Raw genomic sequence first — 18,566 nt, forward strand, 5'->3', positions numbered from 1 at the left:
ACATGGCATTCCTACTACATTATATCTGTTTGGTGTATATATGTAGACCTACATGTCATTCTTACTACAGTATATATGTTTGGTGTATATATGTAGGCCTACATGTCATTCTTACTACACTATATATGTTTGGTTTATATATGTAGGCCTACATGTCATTCTTACTACAGTATATATGTTTGGTGTATATATGTAGGCCTACATGTCATTCTTACTACAGTATATATGTTTGGTGTATATATGTAGGCCTACATGTCATTCTTACTACAGTATATCTGTTTGGTGTATATATGTAGACCTACATGTCATTCTCACTACAGTATATCTGTTTGGTGTACATATGTAGGTCTACATGTCATTCTTACTATATCTGTTTGGTGTATATATGTAGGCCTACATGTCATTCTTACTATATGTGTTTGGTGTATATATGTAGGCCTACATGTCATTCTTACTACAGTATATATGTTTGGTGTATATATGTAGGCATACATGTCATTCTTACTACAGTATATCTGTTTGGTGTATATATGTAGACCTACATGTCATTCTCACTACAGTATATCTGTTTGGTGTACATATGTAGGTCTACATGTCATTCTTACTATATCTGTTTGGTGTATATATGTAGGCCTACATGTCATTCTTACTATATGTGTTTGGTGTATATATGTAGGCCTACATGTCATTCTTACTACAGTATATATGTTTGGTGTATATATGTAGGCCTACATGTCATTCTTACTACAGTATATATGTTTGGTGTATATATGTAGGCCTACATGTCATTCTTACTACAGTATATCTGTTTGGTGTATATATGTAGGTCTACATGTCATTCTTACTATATCTGTTTGGTGTATATATGTAGGCCTACATGTCATTCTTACTATATGTGTTTGGTGTATATATGTAGGCCTACATGTCATTCTTACTACAGTATATCTGTTCGGTGTATATATGTAGATCTACATGTTGTCATGAGGTTGGCCTGTGGGTAAGGTTTATGACCCCCCCCATAAATACCTTTCCCCCTTCCCCTCTCTCTCTGACCCTACTGAAGGACTGTTGAATAGCCTTTGTTAAATATAGAGAGTCTGGGAACATCAAACAAATGGGGAAAAGGAACCATATTTCGGTAATAAAACCAGTTGTAAATATGCTTTGGAACTTAATGAGTATGGATGTCAGTTCGGTTGTCATCTGAGACATTATGACTGATGACAGGACGACATACACTGTACCTGAGAAAGTATACACCCTCTAGTTATCAGAGTCACATGGAATTGTTATGCAATTGAAATGTTTGATGTTGAAATTGTTTGTTAGGAGATTAAATGTAATTTTAGCTTCCAATTGAGAGAATTGGGTTTTCATAAGGAAAGTGCCCTGCTTGATCAGTGGCCCGCCTCTGTGAAGAGATTGGGGTTATAAACGATGAAACACATCCTCCTCCCCTCCCCACTATATAAGACAATGACACAGTTCCACTACGTGAGGTCTGCAGCCTCTGCGTTAAAAGGACACACATGTCAAGTACAGAACTAAGCCAACTTCAGCGTGAGCTTTGGTTGTGAATGGTATGAACTTTGAACGCTTATTCACTACAGAAGTGATACTTCCTAGCCGTTGAGTTAGCAGCGGCCGCTGTAGACGTGGGCTAGGAAAGGACGGACGACGGATCCAGTCTAACACACAACGAAGATAACACAACGTATCCAATTTACCACCAGAGACATTCTTCCGAGGACCGGAAGATCTCTGTTGACCAGCATCTACGACCAACCTACCGAAGCGCAGCTCAGAGTAAATTGCATTTTCCTTTTCCAAATGGGCGGTAATTTAGAATGCATAAGATACTGTATTTACGATAGCATAGCTGTTTCTTTGTTCCTCAGTCTTCCCGCTCTTTCATTCAAGCCCAACCCCCTTTCTTTGTGTAACAAGCCGCCATGTCGGCTCCGTCCACCAGGGCCGTTTTCTGTATGACATAATTTGTATTCTGTGTATATGTAATTCTGTGTGATTCGTTAGGTATTTAGTAAATAAATAATTAAACCCAATTTTGTATTGCTGATTCAACTTGTTAGCCAGGGTTCGTGAAGATAACCAAGAATTTACAACTTTCATTATGAGACTGAAAATAAGGTGACGATTAATATTGACTGCTATCGATGTATCGACTGCTATCGAGTATTTGCATAAAGTTCAGCTTTCCCCAATGGTCCCCCACCCACTTCACTTCCCTCCATTGAATATGAATTGGGCTCTGTTGTTTCATCACCCCCAACGTGTTATGTTTAAATGCAATGTTATCCCCGAAGCGGCAAATAAATGAAGGTATGCTGCTAGCCACAGCCATAAAAACCATCAGTATCATAACCCCTGAACCCATTGGAGGCCATTTTCAAATGTAGCCTATAAAAGCGTTTACACAAGCAGCCAAATTCTGATATCGTCAAAGAGCTGATCTGATTGGTAAAAAGACCAATTAGTAGAAAAAAAGATCAGAATTGGGCTGCCTGTGTAAACCTAAAGGTAGAAACGTGTTGGTGTTATCAATAAAGAAGTGTTTTTTTATAGACTTCCACTGCCCTCCAACAGCTGAAATGTGTCTTCACTTTGTATTAGGATAGGAAGATTGTGATGGAAGACCTGTCAGCAACTCAACTCAATCAATCAATGTAAGTCGCAGCCTGGGAATTAAATGTAGCCCTACTTGTCAAAGCAAATAAAGAATTGTTCACTCACTCTGTCTGTTGTACAATAGGCATGGTCCCAAGTCGAACATAGGAGCTCTGGCCCTCATCAAACCTTGGTCCCAGTATGTTTTCCACCTTGAAGTATTCCATCAGGTCGAACCCTGCAACAGACGGGATAGAAAATAACAGGATTAGCCTAGAGTTGTAGCTGAGTAAATCAAACAATTGAAGTGGTTTGTAGAACTTTCTTCTGATCACCAACAGAGGGAGCACTGATCACGATAAGGCCAGATCAACTCACTGGAACCCATCAAAAAGAGCTATAGGTTGAAGATGCCTGACAGACAGATACCCAAGTAGATCAATGATATTTACTGTATACCGTTTCTCACAACATATATATATATATATCCTTACCAGCTAGTCAGATTGATACAGTTCAATTTGGGGGGGTTGAGAGAGAGAGAGCAGAGAGAGAGAGAGCCACAAGGAGTCGCTAGAACACAATGGGACAAGGACATCCCAACCCTCCCCTAACCCGGGCGACGCTGAGCCAATTGTGGGCTGCCTCATGGGTCTCCAGGTCACGGCTGGCTGCGACACAGCTCGGGATCGAACCCGATCTGTAGGGACAACTCTAGCACTGAAATGCAGTGCCTTAGACCGCTGCGCCACTCGAGAGGCCCCTGAGAAAATAAAAGTTACAGACAGAAGGAAATCCTCTTACCCACTAATTGACTGCTAGAGTAGCCATTTGACTTCCCAGACTGGTTTAGACGTAGGGTCTTCTACCATTCAGCAATCCTATTGAACAAGTGGCGAGATTGACTGGTGCTATCACCAATCAGAGCGAGAGGAACCCTTTTAGTCACTCAGTATGCCTAACTCATTTACATCTGAGTGTTGAGAGATAGACAATGGTTGACCCAACATGGTGAATAAATACTGAGAAGAGTCAGCAGAGAACCATAGAACCATAGACTGTCGACCATGATATCCCCACTGTGTGAAATTATGAACCAACGATCACGGCAGCCTAGCCCAGCGCTCAGATGTTACCATCTGTCCGGATCAAAAGAATGCATTGTGTCTTTCTCTTTCCCAGTCACTGCACTCATTTAGCGTTCCCCACAGAGCCAGGTCGACCCATTGGCCGTCTCTGGCTGTTCAGAATAACTTTTTGGAGGATGATGATTATACAGCATCCTCTGCCAATCCAAATTACAGGTCTGTGCTACAGCCCGACTCGTCCATAAAGCCACCGGACTCAAGGAGTGCACAGAGCACGGAGAGTATTTCCACAGTGCAGCACGATGACAGAAGAGAAAACAGAGCTATAAAAAACCTCACAGCTAGATTATGGGTAGTTGGGTACCTCCTTGACCATGACCCACCCAGATTACATCTGATCTCAAAGTGTTTCCCCTACCATAATTGTCTAGGCGGGGTGGGGCGGGGCAGCTAACCCCACAGACCATTAGACCTGTCTGTCTGACTGTCTGAGTATTTGGCACTTCCTTGCTGTGAGACGAAGTAGATAGATGCAGCAGGTCAGAGGAATGTTTATTGTCTCAGACAGTTGATGGGTTATGGGGTCCCTTGGACAGTTATCCAACAGCATGCTATGACAGGGCTATTGGGGCACCTGTATGTTTTAAGGTCATTTGTTTGTTTGTTGCTGATGGTGTATCTGCAGCCTGTGTGCTTTGCCACCTGCCTGTACGCTTCAGTAGCACTCCCACACTACCGCCTTCATAATGGAACTTAACTGCCCCCTGAACAATGTTAAGTATCACATACTGACATTCACAAGGCATATTTCTTCTGAATCATGTCCATATGGGAAATGTGATTCAAATCTAGCTGAGAAAACGTGTACTGTAGCCTGATTAAAACTCTCTCAAGAGTGATTCTCTGTAGCATTCATAGCAAACTGCCGTCTAGACTAGACTATAACTTATGAATGATATCTGCATTCATAGGATGAAACAGCAGGTTATTCAAGCTGGTCCTAAGTCAAACAAACAGTGCAAATGCAATGTGACCCACTTTTATGGTGAATTATGCCAGACTGTATTTACAGAACAACAGGACCATGGGCTGCAGTACTGAGATCAGATGGATAGCAGGCAGCATTAGTAAACTCCCTGCCCCTGGTTCTTGGGCCCTGCTAGCATTGCCATAGTGACTTGAAAAGGGTGTGTCCTCTCCAAACCACATTAATATGGTGGGTGGCTAACCCTGGAAACCGCACACACACACACACACACGCAGCTGTTCCATTGGAGCACCAATGACATAATTGCAAATAGGAGCGTATTTAAGACATCTGCCTTTTAACAAGTGGAGTTTAATGTCCTCTGGCAGTACATCTATTAAACAGACAAACCTAAAGCCTGATATCTAGTGAGGCCAGAATAAGGCTGTGGCTCCACTTAGTTTAAGCTCCAACAGAAAAGCCACAAATACAGTGGTGTGTGTGTGTGTGTGTGTGTGTGTGTGTGTGTGTGTGTGTGTGTGTGTGTGTGTGTGTGTGTGTGTGTGTGTGTGTGTGTGTGTGTGTGTGTGTGTGTGTGTGTGTGTGTGTGTGTGTGCGTGTGTGTGTGGATTAACCCATATCTGCCAATCAATCAAGACCACACTGAGATCTGCCTGAACAATTCAGCTAAATGTAATATACTGTGTATGAAATAAAACATACCGTAATTTCCGGACTATTAAGCGCACCTGAATATAAGCCGCACCCACTGAATTTAAATGTATTTTTTATTTTGAACATAAATAAGCCGCACATGTCTATAAGCCGCAGGTGCCTACCGGTACATTGAAACAAATGAACTTTACACAGGCTTTAACGAAACACGGCTTGTAACAAAAATAAATAGGGTTTAACGAAACACGGCTTGTAACAAAAATAAATAGGCTTTAACGGAACACGGCTTGTAACAAAAAATAAAAAATGAGCAGTAAGCTTTAGTTGTCTTTTTGCACTGAGTCAATTCCTCACGCTGCTGTTTCCAACGTCTTATCATCGACTCATTAAGACCAAGCTCCCGTGCAGCAGCTCTATTTCCTTTTCCAACAGCCAGATCAATCGCCTTCAACTTGAAAGCTGCATCATATGCATTTCTCCATGTCTTTGGCATGATGAGGGTGACAAAATGACTACCATAATCAGAATGATGGGAAGTTTGAGAGCGCTCGATTTAATCTAAACAGTAAACAGAAACATTGTTTGACCTTAACCCGTTCGGCAATTTCATTGGTCTAATGAAAGCTTCATGCCGCCAAAAAAACTGAGCACGTCCCAGAAAGCGGGAAAAATCAATATATTAGCCGCGTCATTGTTTAAGCCGCGAGGTTCAAAGCCTGGGAAAAAAGTTGCGGCTTATAGTCCGGAATTTACGGTACTTGCCATTTAAGAGACACTTTTATCCAAAGGGACTTTATAACAACACATGTATTGTAGTTGTGAATGTGAAGCATCTTCAAACAACTTTGGCTGCATAGTTCTAGTGATTTATCCATATTTCTTCCTCTTTATATTGCAGTTTATAGTAAAGGTCCAGCCACATAATTAGCACTGGTGTTGTCTACTACAGGATGTGATGTATCCAGTCTAGTCAGTGGAAACCCCCGGAGGAACTGTCATTTCAAACACCAGGAACAAACAGCAGCTCTGCCAGAAGGCCTCAGCTTCTCAGACAGGTTTACAACCCACGTTGTTAAACCTCTGTTCTTCCCCAGATAGGGTTTTCCTGAACTTGGCTGAAAAGCTGTTTCAATGTGTAGCTCCACATGACTGAGTTAGGACTCAGTCCCCGAATGCCCTAGAGTACTCCCCCAGGGGTCTTATCCGCTAAGGGCTTGTGTGCAGGCTTTTGTTCCAGCCATGCAGTAACACCTCATTTAGCTAATCAGTCTTATTTGAAAACTATTATTAGTTCAATATTTGAATTGGATGTTTCTGCTTGGCTAGATGAGATTGGCCTCCTCTGCCTTTTGCACTACATGCTGGTAAACCTTGACTTTTGAGTGAAAAGATTTAGGTTGCAGCAGTTGACCCTAAATCTGTGATAGTCCTAACACCAAGCATGTAGTCATGCACTCAGGAGAAGTAAAGGAAAAAAGAATTAAGCAGTAAAACTCTGAAGTATGTTATTGCAATTATTCACACTGCTTTGACACGCTAGGTTACGAAGCAAATTATCATTTTGAACAGCCTGCAAATCTAACATTTCTCACTGCTTGATGTTCTCTAAGATCAGATATCTCAGTGCCATTACTCCAATACTTGTTTTCTGATCGGCTTTCATGATATTTTACGCGTTTCACACTAGGTTTGACAGTTTCCTCTCCCCAGGTAAAGAGGCTGTAGCAGGAGTCAGACATCCCTCCTGGTCCATGTCTGTTTTTCCGCTTAGCATGATGAATGTGAGTGGGAGGCATACAGTAGACAGGAACTCCAATCCCTTTAGACTGTAAGACAACATCCTACCTATCTGGTTAAGCAATACTGCTCCACATTTCTCAGAAACTCTTTTTTTTATATAAATACTGGTAAATACTCAGCCACTGAAAATAGAGACCACAAGAACAACCTGAACCTACTAAGGTCCCTTAATATAACCAGCAAATACAGAACTAAACCATAATAATTCATTTTAAGTTGTCATAGATTGTAATATAGTCTGTGTCCATTTAGCAAAACGTCCCACCTTCTCTTGTAGTTGGATGGAAAGTCTATGGTTCAACACTAGGGAGTAGGCTGCTACATGTACAAGCTTTGATACTTTTTGTAACATTATAACAACGGGAAACTAGTTCCAGCAAATGGATAAATGAATAGCTGTGTTTTGGCTAGGTTCAAATACTTTTTCCTTCATGTTCTCGAAGGAAGGTCTGAAGTGATAGAGGAGAGGTTAGAGAAAGTAATTTAGCAATTCATTTACCATCTGGTCTTAGTACAAATGTTCATGAAAAACGGGTATTTGTGTATTTTCAGACGTTGTCATTCACCATGATTGCATAGATCCAATGATACTTGCAGTCAGACGAAAGATACATGGCATTTTCGCTACATTTTAGATACAATGCATTTTAACTTTTCAGAAAAGTTTATCAGTGAAAAGGGGAGAAAAAAACAACAGTTTTTACCTGGAACTTCCTCCAAGCCATAGCTGGTACTGTTGGGCTTGAAGCGGTCTGGTTGGACCTTCATATTGGGGCACAGCACGTCTGAGGAGAAAGCAGAAGAGCAGAATTATATTGGAGTAAGAGAGAATCTTATTTTGATCAGTTTACGCCTTCCATATACAGTAATTCAAGTTAACACTTTGTCATTTGTCTTAAGCTGCAAGAATGCACACTTGGATTCACGTAGTCAACAAATCAATGTTCACAGTGTGAAATAATAAAATAAATCTTATACAGAATACAATCTTTGACTTATCCTAGAAACCTAGCTACATCGTTTTCATTCAATAGAATCATTAGTTTTAACTAGATGATCGGAGTTATGAAGGGTGTGTCCCACTGAAACGGGATCCTTCATTGAAACTATCGGTAGATACTCCAGTAGGAGTACAGTGCCTTGCAAAAGTATTCATACCCCTTGGCATTTTTCCTATTCTGTTGCATTACAACCTGTAATTTAAACTGATTTTTATTTGGATTTCATGTAATAGACATACACAAAATAGTCTAAATTGGCGAAGTGAAATTTAAAAAAGTATTTGTTTAAAAAAAATTATAATAAATAAAACACGGAAAAGTGGTACATGTATATCTATGCAACCAATTACCTTCAGAAGTCACATAATTAGTTAAATAAAGTCCACTTGTGTGCAATCTAAGAGTCACATGATCTGTCACATGATCTCAGTATATATACACCTGTTCTGATAGGCCCCAGAGTCTGCAACACCACTAAGCAAGGGGCAGCACCAAGCAAGCGGCACCATGAAGACCAAGGAGCTCTCCAAACAGGTCAGGGACAGTTGTGGAGAAGTACAGATCAGGGTTGGGTTATAAAAAAATATCAGAAACTTTGAACATCCCATGGAGCACCATTAAATCCATTATTAAAAAAATTGAAAGAATATGGCACCACAACAAACCTGCCAAAAGAGGGCCGCCCACCAAAACTCACAGACCAGGCAAGGAGGGCATTAATCAGAGAGGCAACAAAGAGACCAAAGATAACCCTGAAGGAGCTGCAAAGCTCCACACCAGAGTTTGGAGTATCTGTCCATGGGACCACTTTAAGCCGTACACTCCACAGAGCTGGGCTATACGGAAGAGTGGCCAGACAAAAGCCATTGCTTGAAGAAGAAAATAAGCATAAAGGTATGTGGGAGACTCCCCAAACATATGGAAGAAGGTACTCTGGTCAGATGAGACAAAAATTGAGCTTTTTGGCCATCAAGGAAAATGCTATGTCTGGCGCAAACCCAACACCTCTCATCACCCCGAGAATACCATCCCCATAGTGAAGTATGATGGTGGCTGCATCATGCTGTGGGGATGTTTTTCATTGGCAGGGACTGGGAAACTGGTCAGAATTGAAGGATGATGATGGCTGGTGCTAAATACAGGGAAATTCTTGAGGGAAACCTGTTTCAGTCTTCCAGAGATTTGAGACTGTGACGGAGGTTCGCCTTCCATCAGGACAATGACCCTAAGAATACTGCTAAAGCAACACTCGAGTGGTTTAAGGGGAAACATTTAAATGTCTTGGAATGGCCTAGTCAAAGCCCAGACCTCAATCCAATTGAGAATCTGTGGTATGACTTAAATATTGCTGTACACCAGCAGAACCCATCCAACTTGAAAGAGCTGGAGCAGTTTTGCCTTGAAAAATGGGCAAAAATCCCAGTGGCTAGATGTGCCAAGCTTGTAGAGACATACCCCAAGAGACTTGCAGCTGTAATTGCTGCAAAAGGTGGCTCTACAAAGTATTCACTTTGGGAGGAGGGGGGGGGTGAATAGTTATGCATGTTCAAGTTTTCATTTTTTTGTCTTACTTCTTGTTTATTTCACAATTAAACATATTTTGTATCTTCAAAGTGGTAGGCATGTTGTGTAAATCAAATGATAAAACTCCCCCCAAAAATATATTTTAATTCCAGGCAACAAAATAGGAAAAATGCCAAGGGGGTGAATACTTTCGCAAGCCACTGGAGCGAGGCATGCACCATTCCCAGCAGTGACAATTTTAGACTCACACACACATACATACCTCACAGGCCTGGGATGGCCAAGTGATGCCAGTGGTGACAGATAGGAAAGGCAACAGCCCCACTCAGGGTTAGTTTACATTGGCAGAGAAGTATTTTTTATTTGTAGGAGGTAAGATCCCATCCTGACTTGTCTCTGTGTTGTTGCTGAGGTAACAGGTATCAATGCTGCTGACACAATGGGATGGGGTCCTTTGTATGATGTTCAAACTGGGATGGAAGCTAGTGGCTCAGTTGGAGACAGTGGAGGCTGGTGGGAGGAGCTATAGGAGGACGGGCTCATTGTAATGTCTTGAACAGAATACGTGTAACCATATCAAACATATGAAACCACATGTTTGACTCCATTCCATATAATCCATTCCAGCCATTACAATGAGCCCAGCCTCCTATAGCTCTTCCCACCAGCCTCCTCTGGTTGGAGAGGGGGTATACTGTAAATGTACTGTACATTTCTTTGCCCATCTCACTCTACTTTCCTGGAATGCTGCATGGTTTGTTGTAGGATGTTCATGTGCAAAAACAGGCATGTTAGAGACACCAATTCTCATTCCATTGATCTCTATTAGTAAAATCTCTGAAATAGTTGTCAGCTAGGACGACTGAAAGGAGAGCAGACACACTGACACTAAAAGGTGCTGAATGTGAAATTATTGAAATTCCTCAACATAGTTGTATTAAGACTAGAGGAATTTAGTTTTAACTCACATTATTGCCTTTGAACTGTGATGCTATGATAAGTTGGCATGAGAGGAATTAACGGCACATAACCAAATGTATTGTTAATCTCAAGTGTGTGTGTGTGTGTGTGTATGTGTGTGTATGTGTGCATGCGTGTGTGTGGTGCATGTGAACTTGTGTGTGTGTAAAGCAGGCAGAAACCCAAACCGCGGAGCAGATTGTGTCTCTGATGATCATGCACTATCAGACCCTGTCATTTTCTTTAATTGCGGATATAAAAAGGACTTTGTTGAGTTAAGGAGGCTTTAACTTTACTATGGACGGGATGGCTCCGTCTCTTGACATGCCTTGTTCTTTCTAACTGCAGAGTCAAGTGTATAATGGCCTGTGAAAATTCAGGTAGACAGTTTATCCCTTTATCCCTACAGTGTGTCACAGTGTTCGTGCCTGGCTGCCATAATAAGTTTACTGTGGCAGAAAAGGAAATAAGCAACCAATCATTTCTACATTTGATGTGGTCTCTATCTCTGTGATGTGTTTTATGTTGTTTGATTGTTAGTTTGTGTATCCTTACTTGTTCAGTTTACTTGTGATTTTTTTTTTTACTTTTTACTTTTAAACTTTTATTTTAAAGGAAATGTCCACCCCGAAACTATCTTTCGGTATTTGTTTCATTAGTCCATTGCTGATATAGTCCCAAAATGTTTTAGATGTCAGCAATCAAGTTTTCAAGATATATATATATATAATAAAAGAATAAGAAAGAAAAAATAAAGAAAAACCCTGGAATGAGTAGGTGTGTCCAAACTTTTGACTGGTACTGTATATACACACCTACTCATTCTAGGGTTTTTCTTTATTTTTACTATTTTCTCACGGGTACTGTATATATATATAGAAATACAGAAATATAGACAGTATGATGCATTTTGCATCATAAGATGCTATATTGTGAAAGTTGCATGTCTTGAAAACTTGATTGCTGAAATGCAAAACATTTTGGGACTATATTAACAACTGACTAACGAAACAAATACCAAAATATAGTTTTGGTATTGAGTTTTCCTTTATTTAAGCATTTCCGAACATGTAAACCAAATAGGCTTTGCTGGTGGTTATAGGATGTCTTTAATTCAGTTTGTAAAGAGATGGTTGGAGTAATACTATATAGCGATTGTGGCCAACAATTACAATGCTAGCTTTGAAAGGACAGCCGTGCGTCACTGTGTTTTAAGATTCAGCCATAACTGAAGGTCTGACACTGTGCTCACTGCAGAGCTAGCCACTCCCTCTGCTTGTGGCCCAACAGCTATAATTTAAAGATCCACCTCAGAGTTAAAATGGAAGCAATGCAGGGCAGAGCCCTTACATTTTTTTGGCCCAGTGGTATCTCATAGGTCTCATACACCAGCAGTAATATACAATGCAAAAGCAGCATGTCTTAATCAAGTTGAGCTGAATCTGCATTGTGGGGTTCACCACACTGTATGTCTGTTGCTGAGGGACAAGAGAGAGCCATGACAAAACAAGTTTTGATCAGTCATAGAAGTAAAAGTGCTGAAAACAAATTGTCTCACCATTTTTTTAAAAGATGGAGAACAAGCTATGAAAGGAAAATACTGAAGTTTTGGTGCAGGTACAGCCGAATAGCACGTAAATAATATTACGATACTAACCAGATTTCCATCCAACCTTTTTATGAGAGTGAAGTACAGTACATGTCGGATAAAAAATGTAAAGACAGGCTGATGGAAACAGAAAATTGGTCGGTAAACATTCCAAATGTTGACAAAACAAAATAGGCTAGACAAGGTGGGATATTTTTATGTTGACAAAATTAATTATTACAAAAATGGCTGTGGAAACATCTTTATGCGCAAATATTGATATAATAACTATCATATGGAAGTAAACTTAGAGTCACGCGCTGATGGTGTGTGTGGTCCTCCCACTACGACTCTGGAAAGCTTGCAGTTTATTAGACTACAGATGAAATAAATGATGATGAACTTCACAGGGTGGTGAAAGTGCAAGGAGATGAGCTTGATGCTCCTTTTCAATAAATATCCAGGGTCTTATTCTGGTGACATGATGGACGAGGCTTGGCTGCCATTTAGAACAATTGAAAAAGATTTTGCTCTTTTTGTCCATAATAATCTCATCGTGTAGGCTATAACCACACTGTATCTGTGAGCTGTTGGCAACAGTGCACGTGCCAAAACCAGAGAGAGCACATTCACTATGTAACATTCTTTATGACAAAAACACCAGTAGAGTTGGAAATGCGATTGAAACCCATTTAACTTTTTTTTTTTTCATTTGGTAGATGGGAATTTAACAGCAAAAGTTATTTTTATGTGCGCTACGTCATCACGCACAGCCTTTTATCTGCAACAAGTCAATTGGATGGAAACATATTTCTGATGGGGAAATGCGCATATAGTTTTTATGCAGATTTTAGAACGTTCGTATGAAAATCTATCGGCAATTGGATGGAAACCTAGCTATTGTCCACCATAATGTTGCGATATATTGTCAAAAATAATATCCCAATATGTAACTGTATCGATTTTTTTTTGGCGCCATCACTTATTAACTCTGGGAAAGAGATATCTGCGGAGAATGGAAATGTCATGTCATAGGTGGATTGCAAGGTCATGCAAGGTCAAGGTCAAGGGTGTCCATGCTCTTATATATATTCAAACAATATTTTCAAAAATAAGGAAGTTGTAAGCTTACAAAGTTGTCAAACCTTCAAATCTAAACAATGCATATACATAAAAAGGAATGATATTAAGGCTCTTGATTATTAAGTTAATAAATCAAATATACATAAATATACACAATGATTCATCTATACATCATTTTACATTGACACAAATTCTTCATATCGGCAGCAACTGCTGACAGACTCAACCTGCCCCAAACAAAAATAAATAATATGTTTTGATAGTTGATGAGACTTATTTAGCCTGTTGTTCATTATTAAGTTGAACTAAAAACATCTGTATATGATATAGAAACATTTGGTTTAATTAAATACAAAAAAAGGCTACCTCCTACAGGCCTTTGGTTTCCAGACTAGGTAGTCTACAGCGTTATTGCACTTTGCTCAAATCTAAAAGCATAATAGCCCTAATTTGTCTAGTGGACTTCTATGGTTCCCAAAAATATAATCAAAAACATTCAACTGAAAACAGGCTCTAACTAAGGAGTGTACCTAATTCAGTCAACTGTATTACCTCATAAGTACAATTATGGCTGTTGAATAGTCTTTGATTTGGCAAACACGCCTTTCTCGTTCACTGAGGTTTAGTTGAGTTAAAAGGTTTCTGTGTTTATATATATATATTCTCCCAGCACTGTGTTTAACGGTGGTGGTAATGTTAGATGAAAAGGTGAAAACATACAACGTGGAATTCATAAACTGCTCTTTAGGACCTACTTGAAACTTTAGAACTGTAATTTTCAGGGCAAAAATAACTTGGGCCGCTCTGTGTGGTGCCCACTTATATTCTTAGATACACTAACATGGTGATCCTAGAGATTACAGAAGGAACAATTTTGGGTGGCGAATTAACTAGTTGTCCAAGGTAAAGAGGTTCTGTGTAGTGACCTCCGAGTACCCTTATCCCCATATTGTAATAGATCGAATGTCTGAAAGCATGTGCCATTACGACTAGAGAGGAATGCATAGGCTGACTCCAAGGTGGGTATATTAACATTGGAATCTGTGGTCTCAGAGGGAAGGGTCAGGGTTAAGAGCTTCCAAAGGAATCTCCTAGCATCCTGCCAAACTCAAGTGGTTAAAGTATCACTACACAAGGACGCCTGTCTGACTTAAATAAAGAATAGAGGCTCTGATTACAGTGTGATTCTGAGTTAACACTAAACACAGCTCTGAGTATTGTACTATCCTGTTGTGCTTTTTAGTAGTAAATGAGATTATGTGTACATCCAAAATGGCACCCAATTCCCTACATAGTGCACTACTTTTGACCAATGGGTGGCATTTCAGAGACAGGCTATGTTGAAATGATGGTCCAACACTTATCACGTGACGAGGCCCAAATCGTCAGGTACAGCCGTGTGACCGTGTCATTTCATCTTCCTTATTTACTGTCAGGGTTTCAGGCAGGTTAGTGCTATCCGGTATCCATGGGACGTCCCTACCCTAAACCATAACCAGAGTTTCTAAACCATACTGTGCTGTCTTTGCCCTAACCCTAACCTTAACCCATATCCTTACCCTAGCCATAACCCTTCCCTAACCATTTTAAATGTCAACTTTAACAATACATACTCACTACTCCACTTTCCTCACCAGCCCAGAGCCATCCCAGACCACACACCTCACTGTTTGAGCATTTTAATACAGTACAGTATATTCGTGTTGTTATTTTTAATGGCATTTGTAACATTTGTACTGAACGTTTCCCTGTCGGAGGATGTGTAGTAGTGTAGCTGGGTCCTGGAGAAGACATTGAGTTTAGAGTAATTCAGGCTATCCAGCGTTCCACACCTCTTACCCAAGTCACTGGGACAAGTGGCCACAAAAATGTATCGGTCTCAAAAAACTGTAATTTACGAGCCGATCTCTGCTTAACGCCCACGCCTCACACATATCATGTCACACCCAGGCAAAGACAAGGAAGTACAAGACGGACCGGACCGTCTTAGTCGAGGGGAAAGGCCTAGTCGAGTGGAAAGCCAATTGAAATGGCTCATGTACTGTAATTGAATTAACGTGTGTGGTGGAGTTTGGGGTTAGAGTCTTGGTTAGAGGTGTAAAAGGGTTCGTTTTGGAGTGTAAGTTCAGAGTGATATAGATGTAACTATCTTTAAAGTTCAAAGTCTCGGATTGGATAGTAAGAAGGTGGAGGCTTTTGATTGATAGAAATAACTGCATTTTCAACTGAATTTAAGACCCAATTCTGATATCCTGATTCTGTATGTAATGTAGACATCTTGTTGGAATCTGTTTTCTCAAAACTGACAAACTAAAGAGTAATGGCAGTCAAAGAAAAATCCTACACCTGATAATCCACTCTCACAGCCTGTGATTGTGTGACTCCTTCTCAGCCTGTGATTGGTTACTTCTTCTCACAGAGCCTCCTTCTCAGTCTGTGATTGGTTACTTACTCTCACAGAGCCTATGGGACTGGTTACTTACTTTCACAGAGCCGTCTCCTCAGCCGCCCTCTGATCTTGTCGATGGCGTTGAAGTCTGTCACATGGAACACGTGAGCGTTCTTAGGTTCCGCAGCGATCTCTTCCAGCTCCACCTTCAGAGCCTCCCCGATGCCCACTGCGAACATCCTCACCCCAGCCTTCGCCGCCGCCTTGGAAGGCTCCAACACGTAATCCTGGCTCCTCCCGTCCGTCAGGAGAATAGCCACCTTCTGGATGCCCCTGGCGGCAGGCCGGGCCCCGGCCCGCTCTGTGAAGATGTTGGTGGTGGTGTAGCTGATGGCGTCCCCGGTCATGGTGTTCCCTCCCAGGTAGCGGATGTTCCTGGCGGCCCTCTTCACCTCGTCCATGGTGCTGTACCGTCCCAGGTTGAACTCTGTGGTGGGCCGGTCACTGTAGCGTACCACTGCCACACGCGTCTTGTCCGGGCCCACGTCGAACGACTCCACCAGGTTGGAGACCCACTGGCGGATCTTCTCAAAGTTCTCCTTCCCCACACTGGATGATGTGTCCAGGATGAACACCAGGTCATAATGCACGTTCTTACAGCCTGAGAGGAAGTGAATGGTAGTATGTTAGAAGTCAGACCTGAGGAATTCTCAGTACTGTACATAAAGATAGTAAGAACCAGGCTTTGGTTCAAATAGTATTTCATTTCTTTCTAACGACTGAAGATTGAGCTAGCCACACTAGTGCCAGGTGGGCAGGGTTTCTACTTTCAGGACTACTCCACTGGTTCCAGACAAGCTCAGTGTGGCTCAAAGTATATGAAAAAAAGAAATTACTTTTGAACCAGATATTAACAGCTGATGTCCTTACCTGCCCTGCTCTGAGCATCAACCCTCAGTCCTGAGAGCGTCAGGGCCAGTATGACCAGGACCAGGGAAGCCCTGCATCCCAGTCGCAGCTCCATATCAGCTGGTCTTTTGAGCTTAGGTTGTGATCACCATCAAAGTCTCCAACCTGTAGACATCAACAGGTCACCATTACAAACTACCAAGAAGCAGACAGATGTGAGAGACTACTGAGCGTTTCTAGGGCCTAAGCCTCAATATTATCCTTGAATATTGGAATGCAATATCATGTTAAATGTGTTCTGATTCCAATAAACAGCTTTTCTTTGGGGAATATTGATTTCACAAAAAGCTACAATTCCGTATTCAACTCTCATTTACTCATCGAGGTAGTAGTCAACGAATCTAAATGGAAGCATCTCTTCTGGAAGTAGATCGAGGAACGAGTCAGTTGACGCTTTTAGAGAAGGCCAGTTGATACCTGACCCAGTGACTGGGAGTGAAAGTCCCCTGAGTTTTGAATTGGACAGAAATCAGTGACAGTGCTCTAGTATTATCATGAATCTGTTAGAACACACACACCAACTCTGCTAGAACTTCCTGTGTCACCATAGAGAGGTTACACAGTTCTGTCTCTCATCTGTCATCAACCTCCTCTATATCTTTAAGTCATCCTTACGGGAAGAGTGTCTGTGTGATTTAGCAACAGTGAACTAAGATCAGAGCCAAATACTGTATAATAAGTCTGTGGGCCCAATGCTACACTGTCATCAGAGGGCTAGACTAGTGGTGTGTGGGGAAAGCTCTGTGTGGCTTTGGTGTATGGACGTCTGGTGATGTGGCAATGGCTTACCGTTCTCCTTGAACCTTGAACCTTCATAATGCTTTATTGTTGCTTTATCCTTCAGCGCTAAGTGTTATACAGATCTTGCATAGTAATGACAGGATAATCAAATCCAGGAATACAGCTATTTGAATGTTTTAGTGAAATGGAGGGAAACAGTGGAACCCATTTAAAAAAATGTGTCCGTGAACGTGAATGGGATTCCTACTAAGAACTTGGAACATGACCAAGTTAAGTTCTGTTCTCATACGATGTATCCTCTCCTGTCTTGTGTTCTACAGTTACATCATAGGGGAGTGCCCACAGCCACTTAACAATTGTGTGATGTCCTACACTTTGCTTGATTGTCCATTATCCTCCAGCAGCATGGTCAACATGTGAACACCCTGTGCAATGACCATGATGCTGGGTTAAACCTGTAGTCTGGTTAGTTTGGCAGCAGCTTACTTTATCTGATATACCACAGAGCTATTTATGCCCTGGAGCTTTCTTAGGTTTTACTGACACTATTAATGAGCTCAATGCCTACTTAGTGAAATGGCTGCAATTGCTGTAATTAGTGTGTATTTAAAGCTGACGAAAATGAAAATATGTCTCAAGCGCCCACTCAATGCATATAGCCGAATGGAAAACTTTTCAGACATGTAAAAACTATCCACTCATCCACCCGCAATACATATGATAGGCCTCCATCTTGAATAACTATTCAACAAATGGCTCATCTGAGAGATCAAATTATGAAACTAAGGAATAATGTACTGCTACTTTGCATTTAGCATAATTTTGTCCCATCAGATAAATATTTTGACAATACCGCAGTCCCTGCTGTCACCACATATACTCCCTATATCACTTAAGCTTTCAAAAAAGTTTCAACATGTTGACTTTGAAATACTTTGAAATAATAAAAAAATAAACAGATAAAAAACATTGGGATGTGACTTAGTCAGCGGCCCAAGCCTCAATCCCAAGCCCAGATCTCCCCCCTTACAAACTATGGACTGTATCCTGCATGGGGCGTTTCCACCTCCCCTCTCAATGGCAGACCAGGGACTACAATCTAGATGTCTATTCCAGAAACCTGACTTCCATCATCCAGAAAATGATGTAAAAAACA

General features: G+C 41.1%; 1 protein-coding gene across 4 annotated transcripts in view; it reads right to left on the reverse strand.

Annotated features, from left to right (window-relative positions):
- Positions 1 to 18,566, reverse strand: part of LOC106570233 (collagen alpha-1(XXII) chain) — a 76,569-nt gene that overhangs the window by 57,166 nt on the left and 837 nt on the right. For all 4 annotated transcript variants that reach the window (XM_014142332.2, XM_045694751.1, XM_045694750.1 and 1 more), the window contains exons 2-5: positions 16,631 to 16,774; positions 15,795 to 16,361; positions 7,860 to 7,940; positions 2,752 to 2,863 (exon numbers count right to left, since the gene is read on the reverse strand). In XM_014142332.2, coding sequence (XP_013997807.2) covers positions 2,752 to 2,863; positions 7,860 to 7,940; positions 15,795 to 16,361; positions 16,631 to 16,724 — 854 coding nt within the window. In that variant the 5' untranslated portion in view covers positions 16,725 to 16,774. The remainder of the gene's footprint in view (positions 1 to 2,751; positions 2,864 to 7,859; positions 7,941 to 15,794; positions 16,362 to 16,630; positions 16,775 to 18,566) is intronic.

The sequence above is a fragment of the Salmo salar genome, chromosome ssa14, assembly GCF_905237065.1.
Source record: "Salmo salar chromosome ssa14, Ssal_v3.1, whole genome shotgun sequence".
Classification (NCBI taxonomy): Eukaryota; Metazoa; Chordata; class Actinopteri; order Salmoniformes; family Salmonidae; genus Salmo; species Salmo salar.